This window comes from Hemiscyllium ocellatum, chromosome 19, assembly GCF_020745735.1.
Source record: "Hemiscyllium ocellatum isolate sHemOce1 chromosome 19, sHemOce1.pat.X.cur, whole genome shotgun sequence".
Classification (NCBI taxonomy): domain Eukaryota; kingdom Metazoa; phylum Chordata; class Chondrichthyes; order Orectolobiformes; family Hemiscylliidae; genus Hemiscyllium; species Hemiscyllium ocellatum.
The window spans coordinates 42,881,886-42,900,145 of record NC_083419.1 but is presented as its reverse complement, the minus strand read 5'-3'; the positions used below and the strand labels follow the sequence as shown (position 1 = coordinate 42,900,145).

Below are 18,260 nucleotides of genomic sequence, written 5' to 3'. Positions count from 1 at the left end.
GAAGTACAAGCTTTCGGACAGCTGGTTTCTTCATCAGGTAGCTAATGGGGCAGGATCATAGGACACAGAATTTAAAGTATAAGATCCAAGTGTCATACAATTTACATATTAATGAATCCAGACCTGCAACCCATACAAGCGATTAAAGACTTTACAACAATCTAGGTTTGTTCAATACATTGCATCAGTTGTATGACACTTTTATCTTTAATTATAAATTCTGTGTCCTATGATCCTGTCCCATTAGCTACCTTGATGAAGGAGCAGTGCTCCCAAACCTTGTATTTCCAAATAAACTTGTTGGAATATAACCTGGTGCTGTGTGATTTTGAACTTTGTCCAGCCAAGTCCAACACTAGTTCCCCCACATCACAGAGACAGAAGCGTGGGGGCGGGGTGTCAGGAAACAGGCCAATAAGAGGACGGAGGGGGCAGAGACCTGAAGAAATTGACCAATAGAATGGAATCGGCCTGATGACTGTCCAATAGCAGGGGGGAGAGGCGGGTTAAACGGACAATGACCAATAGGAGGATGGAAGGGGATTGTAACCGGTGGCACCAATAGAAGGAGAGATGGTGGAGAGCCGGCCGGGTGCGCGTGCGCAGTGCGCAGTGCCCTGGTCTCCGGGAGGAAGGTTGTTTTTGTTCATTGTCACTGAGAGAGGATCGGCTGGGCTCGGCTCGGCTCGGCTCTGCTCGGCTCTGCTCGGCTGGGCGAGCGCTGGGGGATCTCCAGGTCCAGCCAGGAGGGAATTCCTGATCTGGAATGACAGTGTGGAAGGACCAGGAAAAGAAAGAGGAGAGGATTGCACCCTCTAAGAGACAAGGTGCTGGTAAGACAGCAGCCTGGGAGAATCATCGCGTGAATCTGCTGCATTCCCCCCTGGCAATGAAGAGACTGGCTGCTGTGAGATTGAGACTGCAGTTTGGTGTTTTTAACTGAAGTGCAAGACAAAGCAACATTTTTTGCAGGTGTGCATTGGACCACATGGAAGATAAGGGTAGAAATTAGCCTGGCTTTCCCAGGTTCAACATCTGTAAATCTTGTCTGGTTTCTGTATCCCTTCACTATGATGGCTGCATTTTCCTTCAGTTGCAGGATACGTTCAGTGATGTTCAAACCTATGTCGAACATCACTGTCTTGATATCAGGCAAACCTGCTTTGAAAGCGTCTTTCAGACTGAAGTATTTCCCCAAACTTACTCTTGCTTACTTAGGTCTGGGAGCTTCATCGGTTGCAAATTCCCAGAAGGCGGTCACTATGGAAGCAAAAGTGTTACATTGGCCAAATTCAAAGGCTAAACACTCATTTTTGAAAGATCTATTCTGGAAGCTTCGTTTAACTGTTCAAGTGGCTGTTCGAGCTGTGGTTCTGCTGTTGAGGTTTGGACCTTTGTTGCTGCTGTATCCAGTTTGTCTTGCATCTTCCAGTTTTGGTACTTTCTGGTGTAATTTGCTTTTGAGATCCATTGAGGCTGCTGGTCCTACTTACATTAAACTTGGTCAGTGGCTCAGCACCAGGAGGGATCTCTTCTCAGCAGAGTTCTGTGATAAGCTCTCCAGACTTCATGTCCATGCTGTACCACATCCATGGCACTACACAGAATATAGTATGAAAAGGGCCTTTGGAGAGGGCTGGAGTAATATATTTCAGTTTGAAAATAAGAAACCTATCAGATCAGGCTGCATTGCTCAAGTCTACAGAGCTTACACTGATCCAAGGAACATTAATAACTCTGAATTTCAGAAACTTGTTGAAAGTTTTGAAAAAGAGGACCACTTTGAAGCCTGGGAGGTATTTGGGCTTCAAGGCATATTTCATTACATATTTGGTAAAAAACAGAATGAATTTCAAGATCAGACCAAGAAAGTTGACCATAATGACCCAGAAAATGGAGTTGAAACTGCTGAGGAATCTGCTGGAATACCAGAACTGGAGGATAGAAAGGCATACATTCACCCTGAACCAATAACGCTCATTCCAGTGGCTATCAAGGTATTACAGTTCTACAGAACTGTACACATGTGCTATAAATAACCTTTCAAGTTCAGTTTTTTTTTCCTGTAGAAGCCATATTTAGTGCTTAAAAATTAAATACGAACATTAGGTTATTATTGGTGTGTTTATATATGTGTGCAGTTGTATTAGGGTGCTGGTGCGAATGAAAAGAGTTCTAAGGCTAGATATTTATGTTTTCATTTTTGCCATTGAGTAGAAGTTAGTTCATGAAAAGAATAACTTTTGCATTTTTGTGTAGATTAGATTAGATTACTTACAGTGTGGAAATAGGCCCTTCGGCCCAACAAGTCCACACCGATCCGCCGAAGCGCAACCCACCCATACCCCTACATTTACCCCTTACCTAACACTAGGGGCAATTTAGCATGGCCAATTCACCTGACCCGCACATCTTTGGACTGTGGGAGGAAACCGGAGCACCCGGAGGAAACCCACGCAGACACGGGGAGAACGTGCAAACTCCACAGTCAGTCGCCTGAGTCAGGAATTGAACCCGGGTCTCAGGCGCTGTGAGGCAGCAGTGCTAACCGCTGTGCCACCGTGTACAATGTCTGCATAAAGATAATTAAACATAATGGTCACTTGGTAATCCAAACCCTGAGTATTGCTGAGAAAAGAGAGACACTATTCTAGTTCTTCAACTTGTGTTCATCAGATCAGCTTTGCAAGAATGCCAGGCTTCAAAAGAAGTGATAATTCATACTGCATAAGAAGAGAATTGGCATATGGACTATGATTGGTAGAGACATTGCCATAGACAGTGCACCAGGGAACACTTAACGTTCAAGCTTTTGTTTAAATCCAAGCAAGTAAATGTTGATTAGTCAAGCCAATGGAAATGTACTAGGGAATGGCTGTCTCCAATCTTTTATTTAGTTGGAAATTGCTTAGTTCTCCCTGATTGCAAAGGACATGACTCTGCAAATAAATATGTGTACTTTCTAGCAAGTGTAAGTGAGCTACAGTGCAAGCCCAACTGTTAATCTTAAATTGGTTGTTACTGTAATCCTTGTACAAACAGAATTGTTTACCAAATGCCGTCCAGTCGTATACTCATACATTGATCCCAATGTTTTAGGCAAACACAAATTGGGTTTGAGTATGGTCATTATATTGTTTATTGCTAACGCCCAAAGGGTTTGATGTGGTCATTGGAACCTTTGGCCCATTTGCTTAGCATCACATTCACTGAAATTCATATATCACATTGTATAGTGTTATGAAGTTGTAGGTGTACCGTACCTTTAAAAGAGAGTGAAAGCTGGCAAGGACTGACTGAAAGCAGAGTGTGCTGAACAATTTAAAAATGTAACATTTGGCTGTGAAACAAATAGCCGGAGCTGGGTTGCTATGTTACACAACAAATTCAAATTTGGCAAATCAGTTTACATTATGCCCCAAGATACCAAAATCCAATCAAGTTTGAATTTTAATGTTTTGAAGACATCAAGCCAATGAGACGGCCTGATGTTTTGGGGGTATATGAAATCGGATATTTTGAATAGTTGGCCAGAACAGCAAAGAGCAGCCAAGCATCAACAGACTGCTAGAAGAATAGATCTCTAAAAGGTACCTGTCTGTAAGAAACTTACACAGCAGAAAACCAAAGAAAAGATGACCAGGAAAATCTACAAAGGAGAATAGACACAGCTGGCTGGTTTTGAAATATGATTTTTTTTTTGTAAATCTTAGTAAGAGTTTTTTTTAATCAGACCAGTATTGTAGAGTGGGAGGCAAAAGATAGGTTTAAGAGAAAGGAGTTGTAAATAGTCATTGTCTAATGTTCTCTTTTGGACTGAAAGAACAAAATTGTTAATTTTTTCTTTAAATAGTGATATTTGGGTAGTTCTTTGTCACTCAAACTTTAACAGATTACGAGGTGAGGTGAGCTTTTCTGTGTGTCTGGTTTAAATTAGCAGAAGGGTTTACTCCATGTTGTAACAGTAGTAGGTAGAATATCTTTTTGACTTGATGGCAGCATTGTGTTAATGAAGCATATCATCCACTTTACTATTGTCTATCTCTGATTACTATGGAATATTCTGGATTATCCAAGAAAAATTGATGTTCCAGGCTGCTGCTAAATAGTTTCAACAGGAGTGTTATTCTCTACAATCAGGAGTTGCCATCAATCCAAATATAAATTTTTTGCCTACTTCACAAATAAGTAAATACAGTGCAACCCCGTATCTGCAGAATTATTTTCCATGGTTTCAGTTACCCATGGTTTACTGCAGCCTGAAAATATTATGGGGAACCTTCCAGAACAAGGGACCAGAAGGCTGTCGGGAAGGTAAATTTACCATTGAAATGAATGGGCTCATTCCTATTCGTTGTATCGTGCTTCCATGGTAGGTCTTGGAACGTATCCTCTGTGGGTACAGGGAGGGGATCAATTGTATATAAATTTCAGTGACAGTGTGATATCAGATATGTGGCCCATAATCCCAACGACTGATGGATTATGCTAAATAGCATGTCTGTTTGTTTGTTTGCAACAAGCAGAGCATTGACAATACTCAACTATTCCATACTTGCAAAACTCAAAACATAGCAGTGGTCTAAATATATATTTCCAAGGGCTGCTTGCGTGATTTTTATCATGGCTACTTTTAATTTTTGGGGTCTACCTGTTGGTTTTCAGTTGCACCTTGTTCATTCCCGCACTCCTTTAGAGTGATTTAGACCCTTTAGATAATACAGTCACAAAGTAACATTGTCTTCTATATGTGTAGTTTTAGGTGTTTTTTTTCTTTTAACAAGAAAGGAAAGTTATTAAAGATTGTATTCATATATATAAAATTGTTTAACTTGGAATCTCCAACTTAAGATATTGATGTTAATTTTTAAAAATTGAATATCTCAACACATATGTTCCTTTTCCCCAACTCACTCAGCTGCCATTTTGCTTCACCTCCCCAGACTCAAACTCAGGCCCTGCACAGAATGTTACATAGTATGTCAAAACAATTATTTTCCTTTACACTTTAAGTTAATAATTGATCATGCATAACTTAAAATCATCAGAAAGCAACGCAAAATAAAGGTCAAGATTAAGATTCTCAAATTTTAATTTACAACTCCAAAGAAACATGAATGAAGGAGGTTCGTTGCTGACATGAAGATAATTATAGAAGGTAAATGTGATTATAGACCATGTTCAATGTACAATGTTCAAGCTCACCAATGTTTGCTTGTGAAAACAAAAGAAAATGCTAAAGTAACTTTAGGAAGAATGATGCTGAGCTAGCCAGCAACTTTATAAGCTCTCCAGTCTGGTTGATATTTTTGTTCAGCATCCCTGCCCCTGATTGGCTGAAACTCAGGACTATGAACCTGTCACCCTCAATCAGTGGTGAAATTTGGGGCCAGCCTAATGGGCACATGCTTCCTTCAAGTTGAGTGAATGACAGTTACCTGGGCGTGCTCTCACCTTGTCAATGTCTTCTGCAGGCTGTGCGTCTGGACAGGCCTGCTCCTCCAAACAAAAGGTTTTCCTACTTTGCTGCTCCTGCAATGATATATTCTGTCTCTTGAGAAGCAGCAAGAGTGAGAAAGTGGGAACTGGTGATTGGAGGAGCATGAGAAACACAGGATCTTTGGAGAAATAACAATTCACAGACTCTGGCTTATTTACTGGAATTGGTCAACATACGATTGATTTTGTTTTCCTCCAGGTATTTGGGTGCTTTCATGGTGAATTTAACCACTGTTCTAATGTATTTTAAATGCTGGAACGTGGTATCCAACATTAGAGGTGGTAATTCTACAATTGGACATCAATGGCTAAAAAATTCCAATTATGTTAAGCACATGGATGATGATGGGATAGTACAGGGGGACGAGCTGAGAATAGTTCATGGTTAACGCAACATAGAGGGCCAAAGGTCCTGTTCTGTGCTGTATTGTTCTATGTTATATGTTCTAACTAATTTTATAATTATCTGTCAGGTTCATTTGTGTGCGTGCTGGAAGGTTCTATAACAAAAGCTTTGGAGATAGTTGTTATCTGGTGTATTACCCAAAGCAATGTCTTAATCAATTAGTGACGACTTGCCTGATTTGAATTTAACGAGAGCTTAGCATTTAATTTTTTACAATAGATTCTTCGTAACAATGCCTCTACTAATCAATCAGAACCCTCTCTTCATGCAATATAAATCATTGTTCCCTTTCAGATTTGGTATTTTTCTGATTCTGTCTGACGAGTGCAAGACAAAAAGCTTCAGCAGCATTTCTGGGATTTTTCAGCAGTGCTCAACTTGTTATATTCCTCACTTATTTCACAAGTAGGTCACAGATCAAGTCAGGAAGCTGCGCACTTGTCCTCCTGTTTGTAGGATCAATGTGCCCTAATCACCAGTGTCAATAAAGCAAACCAGCATGACCTTTTCATTTCATACAAGGCTGTCTTTGAGTCTGTCTGTATGTCCGTGTCAATTAATATTACATTTTAGGCATTTCTGCAACCACGGCTAAGTTCTCCAAACTGTTTTCTGGAGATAATTTACAATTAACAGAAAGAGATGATATTCATTTCATCCCATTTGGATTTTATAATATGAGACTGCAGAGTAAGACAGTTTGCAGAGGTTCACATCTACTATTTCTGTTTGTAGGTGATGCATCCTGGGATAGCCCATCGAGTCAATATGGATCTGATGCTGATGAAAGCAGCAACATGGGTTCTCAATCTCCTGCCAGGTCTAAAGTGGCTGAGGTTGACTGAAGTAATAGGAGAATTTGAAGAGGTCATGAAACGATTGGTGAGGACACAAATTAACTAAGTCTGCTTTTGACCATGGCCTTTCTGAAAGATTGTCCAGGTGTCTCTGTGAGTGAGGAGGCAGGAGAGTTTGTTAATTGGAGGAGATGGATGTTCTTTTCCATCTTATTTGCAATTCAAGTACTTTTCAGAAATCTTCTTAGTAAAAGATATACCAAAATTTTTTAAAGTTCTTATGACTAAAATGGCTAATAATCGGTGTTACGTCAGCCTGTGAAAATTAGTAGTTCTGTAACTAAAGTGAAATAATTGTATACATCATTGACTAAACATGACTGTGTCAACTCATTAAAATGGTGAATGAATCAGCAGCAGTGACTGAGCAATGATAAAGTTTATGTTTTTCAACTGCTTAGCAATCTCAAATTATCCGATAATAATAAATATCAATTCTAGGCTGGCAAGTAACTAGCAGCGATCAATCAGATCACACAAACATTTAGTGAACTCCATTGGACTCATCATCCTGCATTGCAACTGAAAACAAGTGTAACCGTAAGATTCAGAATGATTAGAAGAAAATGCTTATTTTAATCCTACAATTAACTGTAAAGTATTTTCTCTCAGAGAGACCTACTCATGGGTTGACAGTCAATCACTTAATTTGAATTTGGAGATGCCGGTGTTGACTGGGGTGTACAAAGTTAAAAATCACACAACACCAGGTTATAGTCACTATCACCTGATGAAGGAGCGTCACTCCAAAAGCTAGTGTGCTTCCAATTAAACCTGTTGGACTATAACCTGGTGTTGTGTGATTTTTAACTTAATTTTAAGCTCTTAAAGAACTTAACTGGAAGTTCGATTAGCTGTTTTGCCTGCTGCTTTTGTAAATGCCGTAGTTATGTGAGACTGGCTACATTTGATGTTAATCATGGTCACCTCCGACTAATTTTGTAGCAATACTATAGAGTAAGTACAAATGGAGAACAAAACCTCGAATTAACAGTGCAGAATTAGTGCTTGCTTTCCCAGCACGGTGGCTCAGTGGTTAGCACTGCTACCTCACAGCACCAGGAATGTGGAGTTAGCACATTCTCTCTGTGTCTGTGTGAGTTTCCTCTGGCTGCTCCGGTTTCCTCCTACAGTCTAAAGATGTGCAGGTCAGGTGAATTGGCCATTTTAAATTGCCCGTAGTATTAGGTGCTTTAGTCAGAGGAAAATGGGTCTGGGTCGGTTACTTTTCAGAGGGTCGGTGTGGACTGGTTGGGCTGAAGGGCCTATTTCCACACTACAAGGAATCTAATAATTTTTTAAAAATCTAATAATAATATTTCTTCCTGTAATTTTCTTTAATGGAATTTAAAGTTTTCTGTTTTTAATATTGATGATTTGTCTCAGGTTAAAAAGTGTCTTGTGATTTTTTTTAAGTTATTGGATTAGCTAGTGAGAAATTACTTCCTTCTATAGTTCAACTCAGACAGCATTTATCTAAACTAAACACTGTTTCCTGGCATTACCCGACAGATTGACTTGCGCCATGAAGCAAAGAATATGGAGAAGTTCCGAGAGAATTTTCAGAATATGGAATCAGTCAAGTTTCCAATACCCCTCAGGCCGTTTGTCACAAGAACAATTCTGGTTGAAACATTTGAGGTATTTTTTTAAACTACAAGTTGTTGCTGAAATTTGTTGTTGGAACTGGGTGAAACAGGATTGTAATTTGATAGCCATTGTAAAACATGGTTTAGCTCAGTTGGTTGGATTGTCGTATTGGAGAGCAGTGTGATGCCTACAGTGTAGGTTCAATTCCCATCACCGGTTTGAGGTTACCATAAAGGACTCTCCTTCTCAATCTCTTCACTTGCCTGAGATCTGGTGGTCCTCAGATTAAATCACCACCAGTCGCCTCTCTCTAATAAGAGAAGCCTCTATGGTCTGGTAAGACTATGAAGGCACCACAACAGTGAAATATAAAGGCAATAGATATGAGAATTTAACTGCAGGAGAAAAGATGAACTTTGACTTAATTCCATTCTAGTCAGACCACAGCTGGAATACAGTGAACAGTTTTGTCCCCCTTATTTAAGGGAAGATGTATTGGGATTAGTGGCAAACCAGATAGACGGATACCAGATACAGAGGAGAAGTTGATTAGATTGTGCCTTTACTCATTGTAATATAGATGAATGAGAGGTTCCTTCCCGAAATCTGTAAGGTTATTCGGAAACTTGACAGGCTAAGTATGGAAAGTTTGTTTCCCCTTGTTGGAAATTCTAGGACCAGAGGGCATAATATCAGAATAAGGTGTTACACACTTATGTCAAAGATGAGAAGATCTTTGTTTTCTCCAGAGGATTCCAAATCTGTGGAATTCTTGACTGCAGAGGGTTTTCAAGGCTAGGCCATTTAGTACACTCAAAGTTAAAAATCACACAACACCAGGTTAAAGTGCAATGGGTTTATTTGGAATCACAAGCTTTCAAAGCACTGCTTCTTCAGGTAGTTATGGAACAGAACATAAGACACAGACTTTATAGCAACAGGATTGAATGCCATGGAATGTAATATTAAACAAATCTAGCTTTTAATATTACATTCCATGGCATTGCAATCCTGTTGCTAAAAAGTCTGTGTCTTATGATTCTGCTCCGTAACCAACCTGATGAAGAAGCAGCGCTTCGAAAACTAGTGCTTCCAAATAAACCTGTTGGACTATAACCTGGTGTTGGGTAATCTTTAACTTTGTCCACCCCAGTCCAACTCAAGGCGGAGATGTGCAGATTTTTAATCATTAAGTAACTCAAGGGATATGGAGAAAAGATAGGAAAGTGGAATTGAGATTTATCAAATCAGCCAAAATTTTATTGAATGGCAGATCAGACTGGATGGGTTGAATGGCCTACTTTTGATTTTGCATCTAATGTCGAATGTAAATGAATAAACGAACATATGACAATTGCATCACTAGCTATTTATTGACACATAGTGCAGGAACGTTCTTTGCAATTTGTTCACCCAGCCTTGAATCTATTGCAGTTCAAAAGAATGAAGTTATGGCAATTAAATGACAATTGAAAGACTACAGTGGAACATCAAAGCTCTTGAAGGAAGCTGACGGTTGGAAAAATGATTTCTCCGTGGAACACTAGTATTTAGCAGCTGATCATGTGTGAAATGACACCTAATATAACAGCCCAAAAAAAGATTACTCGCATGGAAGAACTTGGGAATTACATGAAATGGTAACATGCCTGATAAATTGAAATTTTAAAACATCTGGTTAGGAATGTGATTAAAGTGCATACAGGCATGTTTGTTCAAAAATTCCAGTCTCTCCTGAGAATTCTTAATATTGCAAGCATATCAAATTTAAGTGACATCATTTAATCTGCTGTAATTTTACACAAAAACATATTAATTAACAGAGGTTGGAAAGATAAGGTTGAAATGGCCTCAGTTTCTCAATAGACAGAAATTCAGTTTTGTTACTAGGCCATAACACAGGTGAAACTTCAGAGGTCCTAGAAGTGGTGGTCCTGAAAATTTTTCGCTTCTTCGGAATGCATTAACTACAAATCCTAGCACGTAATAATCTTTGCCTCAGAAATAAGATATATGAGTTTAGCTGCAAAAAGAGCTTCCAAATAATTATCTCTCAACAACCTTTAGAATGGACCTTTTATTCCTAGACAACTGAGTAATATGAAGTTGAATGTATTTGTATTCATGAACATACAGGCCTATAAGAAACTGGAACAATTAAGATAAATATTGTCAAATGCTTAGAAAATGTACACCTGAGACAGGAGAAGAAGTATGAGGTGGTATATAGAATGGGTTAAGGAAATATCAAAAAACTCTTTGAACGCACAGTGTAGTTCTGGAAGTGTCGTGTATGGTAAACTTACATCATGTTCACAGCATGGAAGGTAATCTGGAGGAGGGTAGAGCTTTTTCTTTTCCTATTTCTTTTTTTCTTTTCCCATACTACTGCCTATCTGCGGTAGTGCTTATTTTTTCCCCAGCACCCATAGTGTGTGTGTGCAGGTGTGAGACACAGTGAAAGACACAAGGTGCACAAAGTTTTATTCAATTCCACCACCTGGAAGCAAAGAAACACCCAAGTGGCCAGTGACAAGCAGTGGCCTTCACATCAAAGGGCAATGCTGCGTGATCAAACAGTGAGGAGAGGAGAGCTTGTTGTAATGGAGCACATTGTGACCCAACCCCGCCTTAATTATCATTCCATTGGTTTCAATCGAATTAAGTTTCAAGGTGCTTGTAATGAACCTGAGGGTGGGGTGCTCTCAGATTGCCACAGTGCAGTAAAGGTTAACATTTACCCCAATATATTATGATTCTTTTTAAAAAATAATTTTTGAAGTATCATTCTGGCAGGCCTATTGGCTTTTCATGTCTGATTGGAAAATTATTCTGGGCAGCAGTTTCTCTTTGGAAAGAGGGAGCTTATGCTGCCCAGAAAGACAAAGTTGGGCAATGTCTCTCCAAAAGAAAAGGATAAACCAACTGAGGTCAAAAACGTTTTCTAGTTCTTGCAGTCCTGTCATCTTGTGCGTTGGAGAATGTATAGGTAGCTGTACGGTGAGTTTGTTGGGAGCATTTCTCCTCTATGTTCTAAGACAGATGTGTGCTTTAAAGTCATAGTCATACAGCACAGAAACGAACCCTTCGGTCCAACTAGTCCATGTCAAACATAATCCCAAACTAAACTAGCCCCAACTGCCTGCTCTTGGTCCATATCCCTCTAAACCTTTCCTATTCATGTAGCTATCCAATTGTCTTTTAAACGTAATTGTGCGGCATTCATCACTTCCTCAGGAAATTCATTTCACATGCAAAACATTTTTCTGAAAAAATTTGCCTCTCCTGTCTTTTTTAAAATCCCTCTCCTCTCACTTTAAAAATGTGACTCCTCGTCTTGAAATCCTCCATCCTAGGGACAAGACAACTACCATTAACTCTATCTATATCTCTCATTAAGTTATAAACTTCTATCAGGTCACTCCTGAACGTCCTGCACTCCAGTGAAAATGTCCAGCCTATCCAGTCTTTCTTTATAACTAAATCTTCCATTCCCAGCAACATCCTGGTAACTCTCTCTTCTGAACCCTCTCCAGCTTAATAACATACTTTCTATAACTGGGTGACCAGAACTGGACACAGTGTTCCAGAAGAGGCTTCACTAATGTCCTGCACAACCTCAACATGACTTCCCACCTCCTATACTCTAAAGGACTGAGCAATAAGGTGAGTGTGCCAAACGTGTTTTTAACCACCCTGTCTATACGTGACACACACTTCAAAGAATTATGTATCTGCACCCTTAAGTCCCTCTGTTCTACAACACTACCCAAGGCCCTACCATTAATTGTATAAGCACTACCAATGTTTGTTATACAAAATTGCAATGCCTCACATTTGTCCAGATTAAACTCCATCTGCTGTTTTTCAGCCCATTGACCCCTTTCATCAAGATCCCTTTGTGATCTTAGAAAACCTTCTTCACTGTTTACTATGCCACCAATTTTGGTGTCATCCGCAAACATAGTAGCCATGCCTCTTATATATTCTTCTGCAAATCATTTATATCAATGACAAACAAAAGAGAACCCAGAACTGATTCCTGTGGAACACTGCTGGTGACAGACCTCCAGTTCAAAAAGCACCCCTCCACCATCATCCTCTGTCCCCTCAGCGCATGGTTACTACAGAATCTTATTTTATATTTCACATCATCCTTTATTTACACTGGGAATGTGTAAGTTTTTTGCAGCAGTAATAGCCCTGGCTCAATATCGCATACAAAACAACTGTTTGACCAATAAACTGATATTTTAGAGTCTGGACAGGGAATTCAGAACACTCAACATTTAATTAAATGCTACTGTATACAATCACAAGGGACAGTGAGAGTCTAACTTTTCTGTGTTCTTTGTGTTTAGGAGAATGAACCCATCTCAATGTACTTGGCAAAGGATGTACCTTACGTACTGAAACAGAAGTTGGCAAGAGTTGGGGTGGAGATGCTGCTGAAGATGGTAACTCTGGGCAAATGGTCATAGGCTCTGAAAATGATGGGAGGAGAGGGTCCACACAATATTTAGTATGTTGTTCAACAGTATGTAAAGGGAGAATATGAGAAGTACTGATTAATTGGACCAGACAATTACAATTGCATATGTAAAAACAGGCTGTACAGAGAGCTGCACCTGTGCCTCTATTAATAATAACCCATTAAGCATTTTCTAAGCACAACACTTTACCTGACTTAAAATTACTGACTCATACTGCAATAAGTACTTCCCCTGCTGCTTGTATCTGTAACTGGGCATTGTGTATGACCACTCTTCTGATGAAGAGTCACCAAACTCAAAAAGGAACTCTGTTTTCTCTCCATAGATGCTGCCAGACCTGCTGAGTTTCTCCAGCAATTTCTGTTTTCATTTTCAAATCTCTAGCATCTGCAGATCTTTGTTTTAATTGAGTGTCGCCAGGTTGTTTAACAGTGGCATCACAAAATCAGCGCTTGTCCATTAACATGCAAGTGTTTTCTCTTAAGAATCACCTCAATTGATTTTCCTTTTTGTCCCTAGCTCAGGAACTGTAAGACCAATTGAATAATTTTCACCAGCATAGGCCTGAAGTTAAACTGGATTTTTTTTGTGGTCTGTTTGATTCACTGCATAACATGTTGGGAGAATGCAACACCTTTTTATTAATGTGTTTGTGTGCTTAATATAAAATGTTCGTATCATTTGTATTGCTCAAAATTAATCGGAGTACACTGAACACTCCTTTAATGTACAACAGGTGTAGGGTGCAGTGGAAGCAAAGTAACATATAATTTCCTTCATTTATTATTCCATATCACCCTCATTGCTTCCCATCCTTTCCCTAAGCCCATACTCTCTTTTTGCCTTCCTTACTCTGTACCGATTCTTCCCTTCCCTCTTGCTTCAATGACTCATCTACTCTTGTATTCTTGTTTATCAAAGGTTACAGTACAATCAGAAGAAAGAACAGCAGGCATTACCACCACCACAATAGTGATTGAGATAAACTGCAGACATACATGCAACTGTTTGTCTACAATGTACCAAGTGTCATAATTAAGAGAAACACAAATCAAACAGACTCAGCAGTTTAATACATTCTAATAATGTCTCTTATGGTGTTGCTTATGGTGAGCCACAGGGTGTTTATACCAAGTTGGGTGCTTATGGTGTTTTAGGAATAACAATGTCCAATTTTAAAATAACAAATAATCAATCTCGAGTGGCACTGGACATGGGAATTCAAGGCCGCTCACAGACCTATTGAATGAGTGATTGTTGGATAGTTAGGTGATAAGGGAGTGAATAAAAGGGATTATGAGAGGAAGAAAAGGAAGGAATGTGATTTAATAGGAGAGATTCAGAGAAAATGAAATTAGGGTAGTGATGCAGGAGGAGAAAGATGAGCCAAGTTGGGGAATGGGTTGACAAAGGGTATGGATGAGTGAGGAGATAGGGCAGATAAGCAAACCTGAAGATTGGCGGAGGGGAAGAAGCTGTTTGGGGCAAGACAGGCAAAGAAAGTGTATGGGATTAGGAAAAGCATAGGAAACAATGGGGCATTGATGCGGAGTCACAGGGAAAAGAAGTAATGAGTAGAGTGAAGCAGCTAAGGCTCAGAGAAGTTGCTATGTGATCATACACAAAAACTGATGCAAATTTGCTGTTAGTGTCAATGAGAGAACAGAAACCAGGGCAGGATATGATCTCGGGTCTTAAAGGAAGTACAGTGCAATAAGTTGGGGGTAAGTGGTCCTGTGGACAGTAAAGGCATCAAGAGCAGTTGTGTTTGTTCTCAGCCCTCACTGCCGCCTCTGTGCATGCAAGTTGGTGGATCCATGTCACTTTGCTGTCAAACAGTTTAATGATGCAAAAAGAACAGTTTAACACTGCAGCTTAATTCCTACACAAATTGGCTAGCTTAGTTGGCAGATAATTGGTCTCCTAATCTGAGAATCATTGTTACAAGCCCTGGAATCAATAATGTTTTTTAAAATTTATTTTATTGATTTTTACCAATGATGAAACTCCACAGTTGCTGTAGAAAGACTGTCATTCCTAGATATCTTGTATTGACTGCTTGAGTAACTATTTGGCTAGACTCAAAGGGTTGCTCTTTGACATAGCTGCATTTTTTCCATTACTGGTTTTGTTATTAAGAAGACAATTATAATTACTTTCAAAGTGACAGAAAACATTTCGAAGCACCTGTTACTTTAATCAGTGACTGGCATTCAAATGTGCCAGAAGTGCTTCCCTAGAGTTAGGTCATAAATAAACACAGTCTCAAGGGAGGAAGAGCCAACCGATAGAAGGAACATTGTTTTGTCTCAAATTGTGATAACAGTCTTTTTCAAGTACAAAGTTAAAAATCACACAACACCAGGTTATAGTCCAACAGGTTTATTTGGAAGCACTAGCTTTTGAGGCGCTGCCTCTTTATCAGGTGGTGAATAAAGCGACTTATGAGAGGAAGAAAAGGAGGGGATGTGATGAATAGGAGGAGTTCAGAGAAAATGGAATTGGGGGAAGAGATGCAGGAGGAGAATGATGAACTACATCTTTGAATGATCTACATCAGGTGCTGTACTTTTTCAAGTACAGCAAATTAATGATTCTGAAAAAGACGTTTAGTTTTCTGTGTTATTGTGACATTGTTCCCTGTTGAAATATTATTTTTCTCCATAGGTGTTTGTGGATAACTTTATTCATGGAGACCTTCACTCTAGAAATATTTCCATCCAGGGGGCTAATCAATTTCATTTACAAAATGATGACAAGACGACGATTGTAGACTTATGTGATACGCTAATTGTTAATGTGCATCATTCCCAATGCCCATTAAAGCTTATTCTTCTAGATACTGGCATTGTTACTGAACTCCATCCATCTGACGTGCATAATTTCAAGGCTGTCTTCACCGCTTTAATTGAAGGGCAGGTAAGAGTATGTGAATTCTTCTTCCTCTGTATGTACCATTCCATCCCCAAAAGACCAGATAAGGGAAGTGCTGCAAAATGTAGGTCAATCAACTCTTGTAATCGTGTGTTTTTATTTTATTTTACTTTTGATCTAACTTGAGAATTTCAAGTTTGCTTTTTACATACGACAAATAATTTATTACTTCAATCCTCTTTAATGTAGAATTTTCAGTTTCCTCCTGCAAACATTTAACATAAAATTGTATTATTTGGATATCAAATCATGAGACACATCCTGAGTAAATATATTGGTTATCATGCTCTGCCAAAATTGGAAGCTGTGCATTCCAACCCTACCTTATATGTGATATCAGTGGCATAGGGCATTAGTTAACAGGAAGGCATAAATTCATTTATCATTTGCTTATGAGAGTGCCTTCCTTTAAGGATAAAGGTATTCTTCACTGAGTGGCTCTGTGGGCCTCATGGCCCTTTCTTGGTCCAGACAAAGTTAAAAGCTGCTTCTTGCTGAGATTAACTGATTTTGATAAATTTTATTGATATTTGCTGATGGGGTTTAGTAGCGGTATCAAAGTCATTTCATTAATTCTACCACTAAATATTTAACAGTTGAATTGTGTATTTGATTTTGTACTTTGTAACCGTGGTGACTGTTCAGTACCTTGTATTCATTAAGTTTTCCTCTTTAGGTCGTTGCATCCAGGTTAGTTTCCTATTCATTTTTAAAACTATATTTCTGCTTTCCTCATTCTTAATTTGAGTTTTTATCCAGAGAAGCAGTGTGTTGGGCGTAGGTGGTCAAATTGCATGTCAACAAAGATAAGTGTACTAAATTTACCTGGAGTTTGGCTTCATATTGTGTAATACTGCACGCTGTTTTATTTTCAGGGAGAACAAGTTGCAGAATTACTCCTGACTCGGTCCAGAGCCAATGAATGTCCGGACATACAACTTTTTAAATCTGAAATAAAAAATCTCCTCAGTGAAGCCAGGAAGAAGACAAATTCTCTGGGAGAGGTATTAGCACATTGACATTCCTTGGTTAAGGCTGCATTATAATAATACTGATATAATTCAGCATTGTCATGCAAGAAATGTTCATTGTAAAGATATTCAAAGGTTTAATAGAAATATCCAGTTAATGTATTTGTCGTCATAATGGTGATTTCTACATATTTGTCCCCAGGTGAAGTGACTCCATGGAATACTACAGTTGTGTGGTTTATTTTAATCACTAGATTGCTGTCAGATAGAATGGAAAGTGTGCTGATGGGACCAGTTGATGAGGAAGAAGGAAAGATGTTTGTTTGTTGGCTGATCAATTTTAAATGTTTTTTTCCCCTCTTATTTTCTCAGCTCCATGTTGCAGGTTTACTGTCTCAGGTTTTGGAGACACTGTTTGCACACAAGGTAAAGTGAAACTCTGAGTTTGATGACATGTGGAAATCCATGTTTTTGATCAATTAAAATGTGACTGCATCATTGTTTGTATTCTTCTCTCAACTCCAGGTCAAGGTGGAAAGTAACCTGGTCTCCATCATTTTTGCTTTCATGGTCTTGGAGAGCCTTAGTCATTCTCTGGATCCCAAGCTGGACTTTCTGGAAGTGGCCAGACCTGTGCTACTGAAGGACACCCAAAATTTGTAATGATGTTCTCAAACTGTGGCATTGCATTATGACCACCCTTACTCATGAAAGGAGAGAGAGAGCACCTTTGACCAGAGATCTGCACCTATTCAACTTTGACCAATGCAAGAGTGGAGATTTAACTACAGGATGATGCCTAGTCCAATAAAAATCCATTTGTGGAGTTATTTGTGTTTTAATCAGACTGTTGAGCCCTTGTAAAAGTGTAAACAAAATGAAAATGCAAGATTGTGTGTGTACAAATAGACTTCTTGGATATATTGATTTTATTATACTGCACCAACAAACTGAACAAATGTAGCTTTCAATGGTGGTGATTTGAATCAGGGAGTTGGGGAGGGGGTTAAGATGTTGGTACAGTGCATACCATGCTGCAGAACTTTGTACAACAACCTAATAAAATGCTACAACTCAACCATTTCTTATGTCTCTAATTTTAACTGTAGTATGCCTCATGTTTTTTTAAAGAGATAAAGAAATAGTGCTTTAGCCAAAGAACTGCTGTTGAAGTACAGTTACTACTGTAATGTAGGAAGAGTAGCAGCCAGTTTGCACACATGAAACTCCCATGAACAGCAATGGCCTGATAATCCATATTTTGTGATACTGATTTGAGCAATACAGATTGCCTAAGACATCAGGAATAACTCACCCTCTGTTTGGAATACTGCCAAGGGATCTTTGATGACCAACAGAAGGGGCTGTTGGGGGCCTCCATTTAACATCTTATCCTGAAAAGGTCACCTCCAACACATTGTATTTGTTCTGATCTCTGGAGTGGGACTTGAATCCACAACCTGTAAGTAGTTGTGCTACCTACTAAGCTACAGCTAAGAAGCACACAAGT

The 18,260-nt window shown here is 39.1% G+C and overlaps 1 protein-coding gene across 2 annotated transcripts; it reads left to right on the top strand.

Annotated features, from left to right (window-relative positions):
- The first annotated feature begins 640 nt into the window (after nt 1-640).
- On the top strand, nt 641-17,815 carry adck2 (aarF domain containing kinase 2). 2 transcript variants are annotated; one of them, XM_060839410.1, is made up of 8 exons: nt 641-972; nt 6,641-6,787; nt 8,275-8,403; nt 12,714-12,809; nt 15,513-15,764; nt 16,655-16,783; nt 17,123-17,176; nt 17,276-17,815. In XM_060839410.1, exons 2-8 carry the CDS (start codon nt 6,644-6,646, stop codon nt 17,411-17,413), a joined length of 942 nt encoding a protein of 313 aa, XP_060695393.1. In that variant the 5' UTR covers nt 641-972; nt 6,641-6,643; the 3' UTR covers nt 17,414-17,815. The 2 variants fall into 2 exon arrangements, with proteins under 2 accessions (XP_060695393.1, XP_060695392.1); XM_060839409.1 differs by having other exon boundaries at nt 641-1,997.
- The last annotated feature ends 445 nt before the right edge of the window (nt 17,816-18,260 follow it).

What these genes read in the sequence shown, in the direction of transcription:
- adck2 (XM_060839409.1), top strand. Translation starts at nt 1,071, where the DNA reads ATGATGGCTGCATTTTCCTTCAGTTGCAGGATACGTTCAGTGATGTTC. An exon ending in AAGAGGTCATGAAACGATTG is followed by an intron (nt 6,788 to 8,274) that starts GTGAGGACACAA and finishes ATTACCCGACAG; the next exon opens with ATTGACTTGCGCCATGAAGC. An exon ending in TGGAGATGCTGCTGAAGATG is followed by an intron (nt 12,810 to 15,512) that starts GTAACTCTGGGC and finishes TTTTCTCCATAG; the next exon opens with GTGTTTGTGGATAACTTTAT.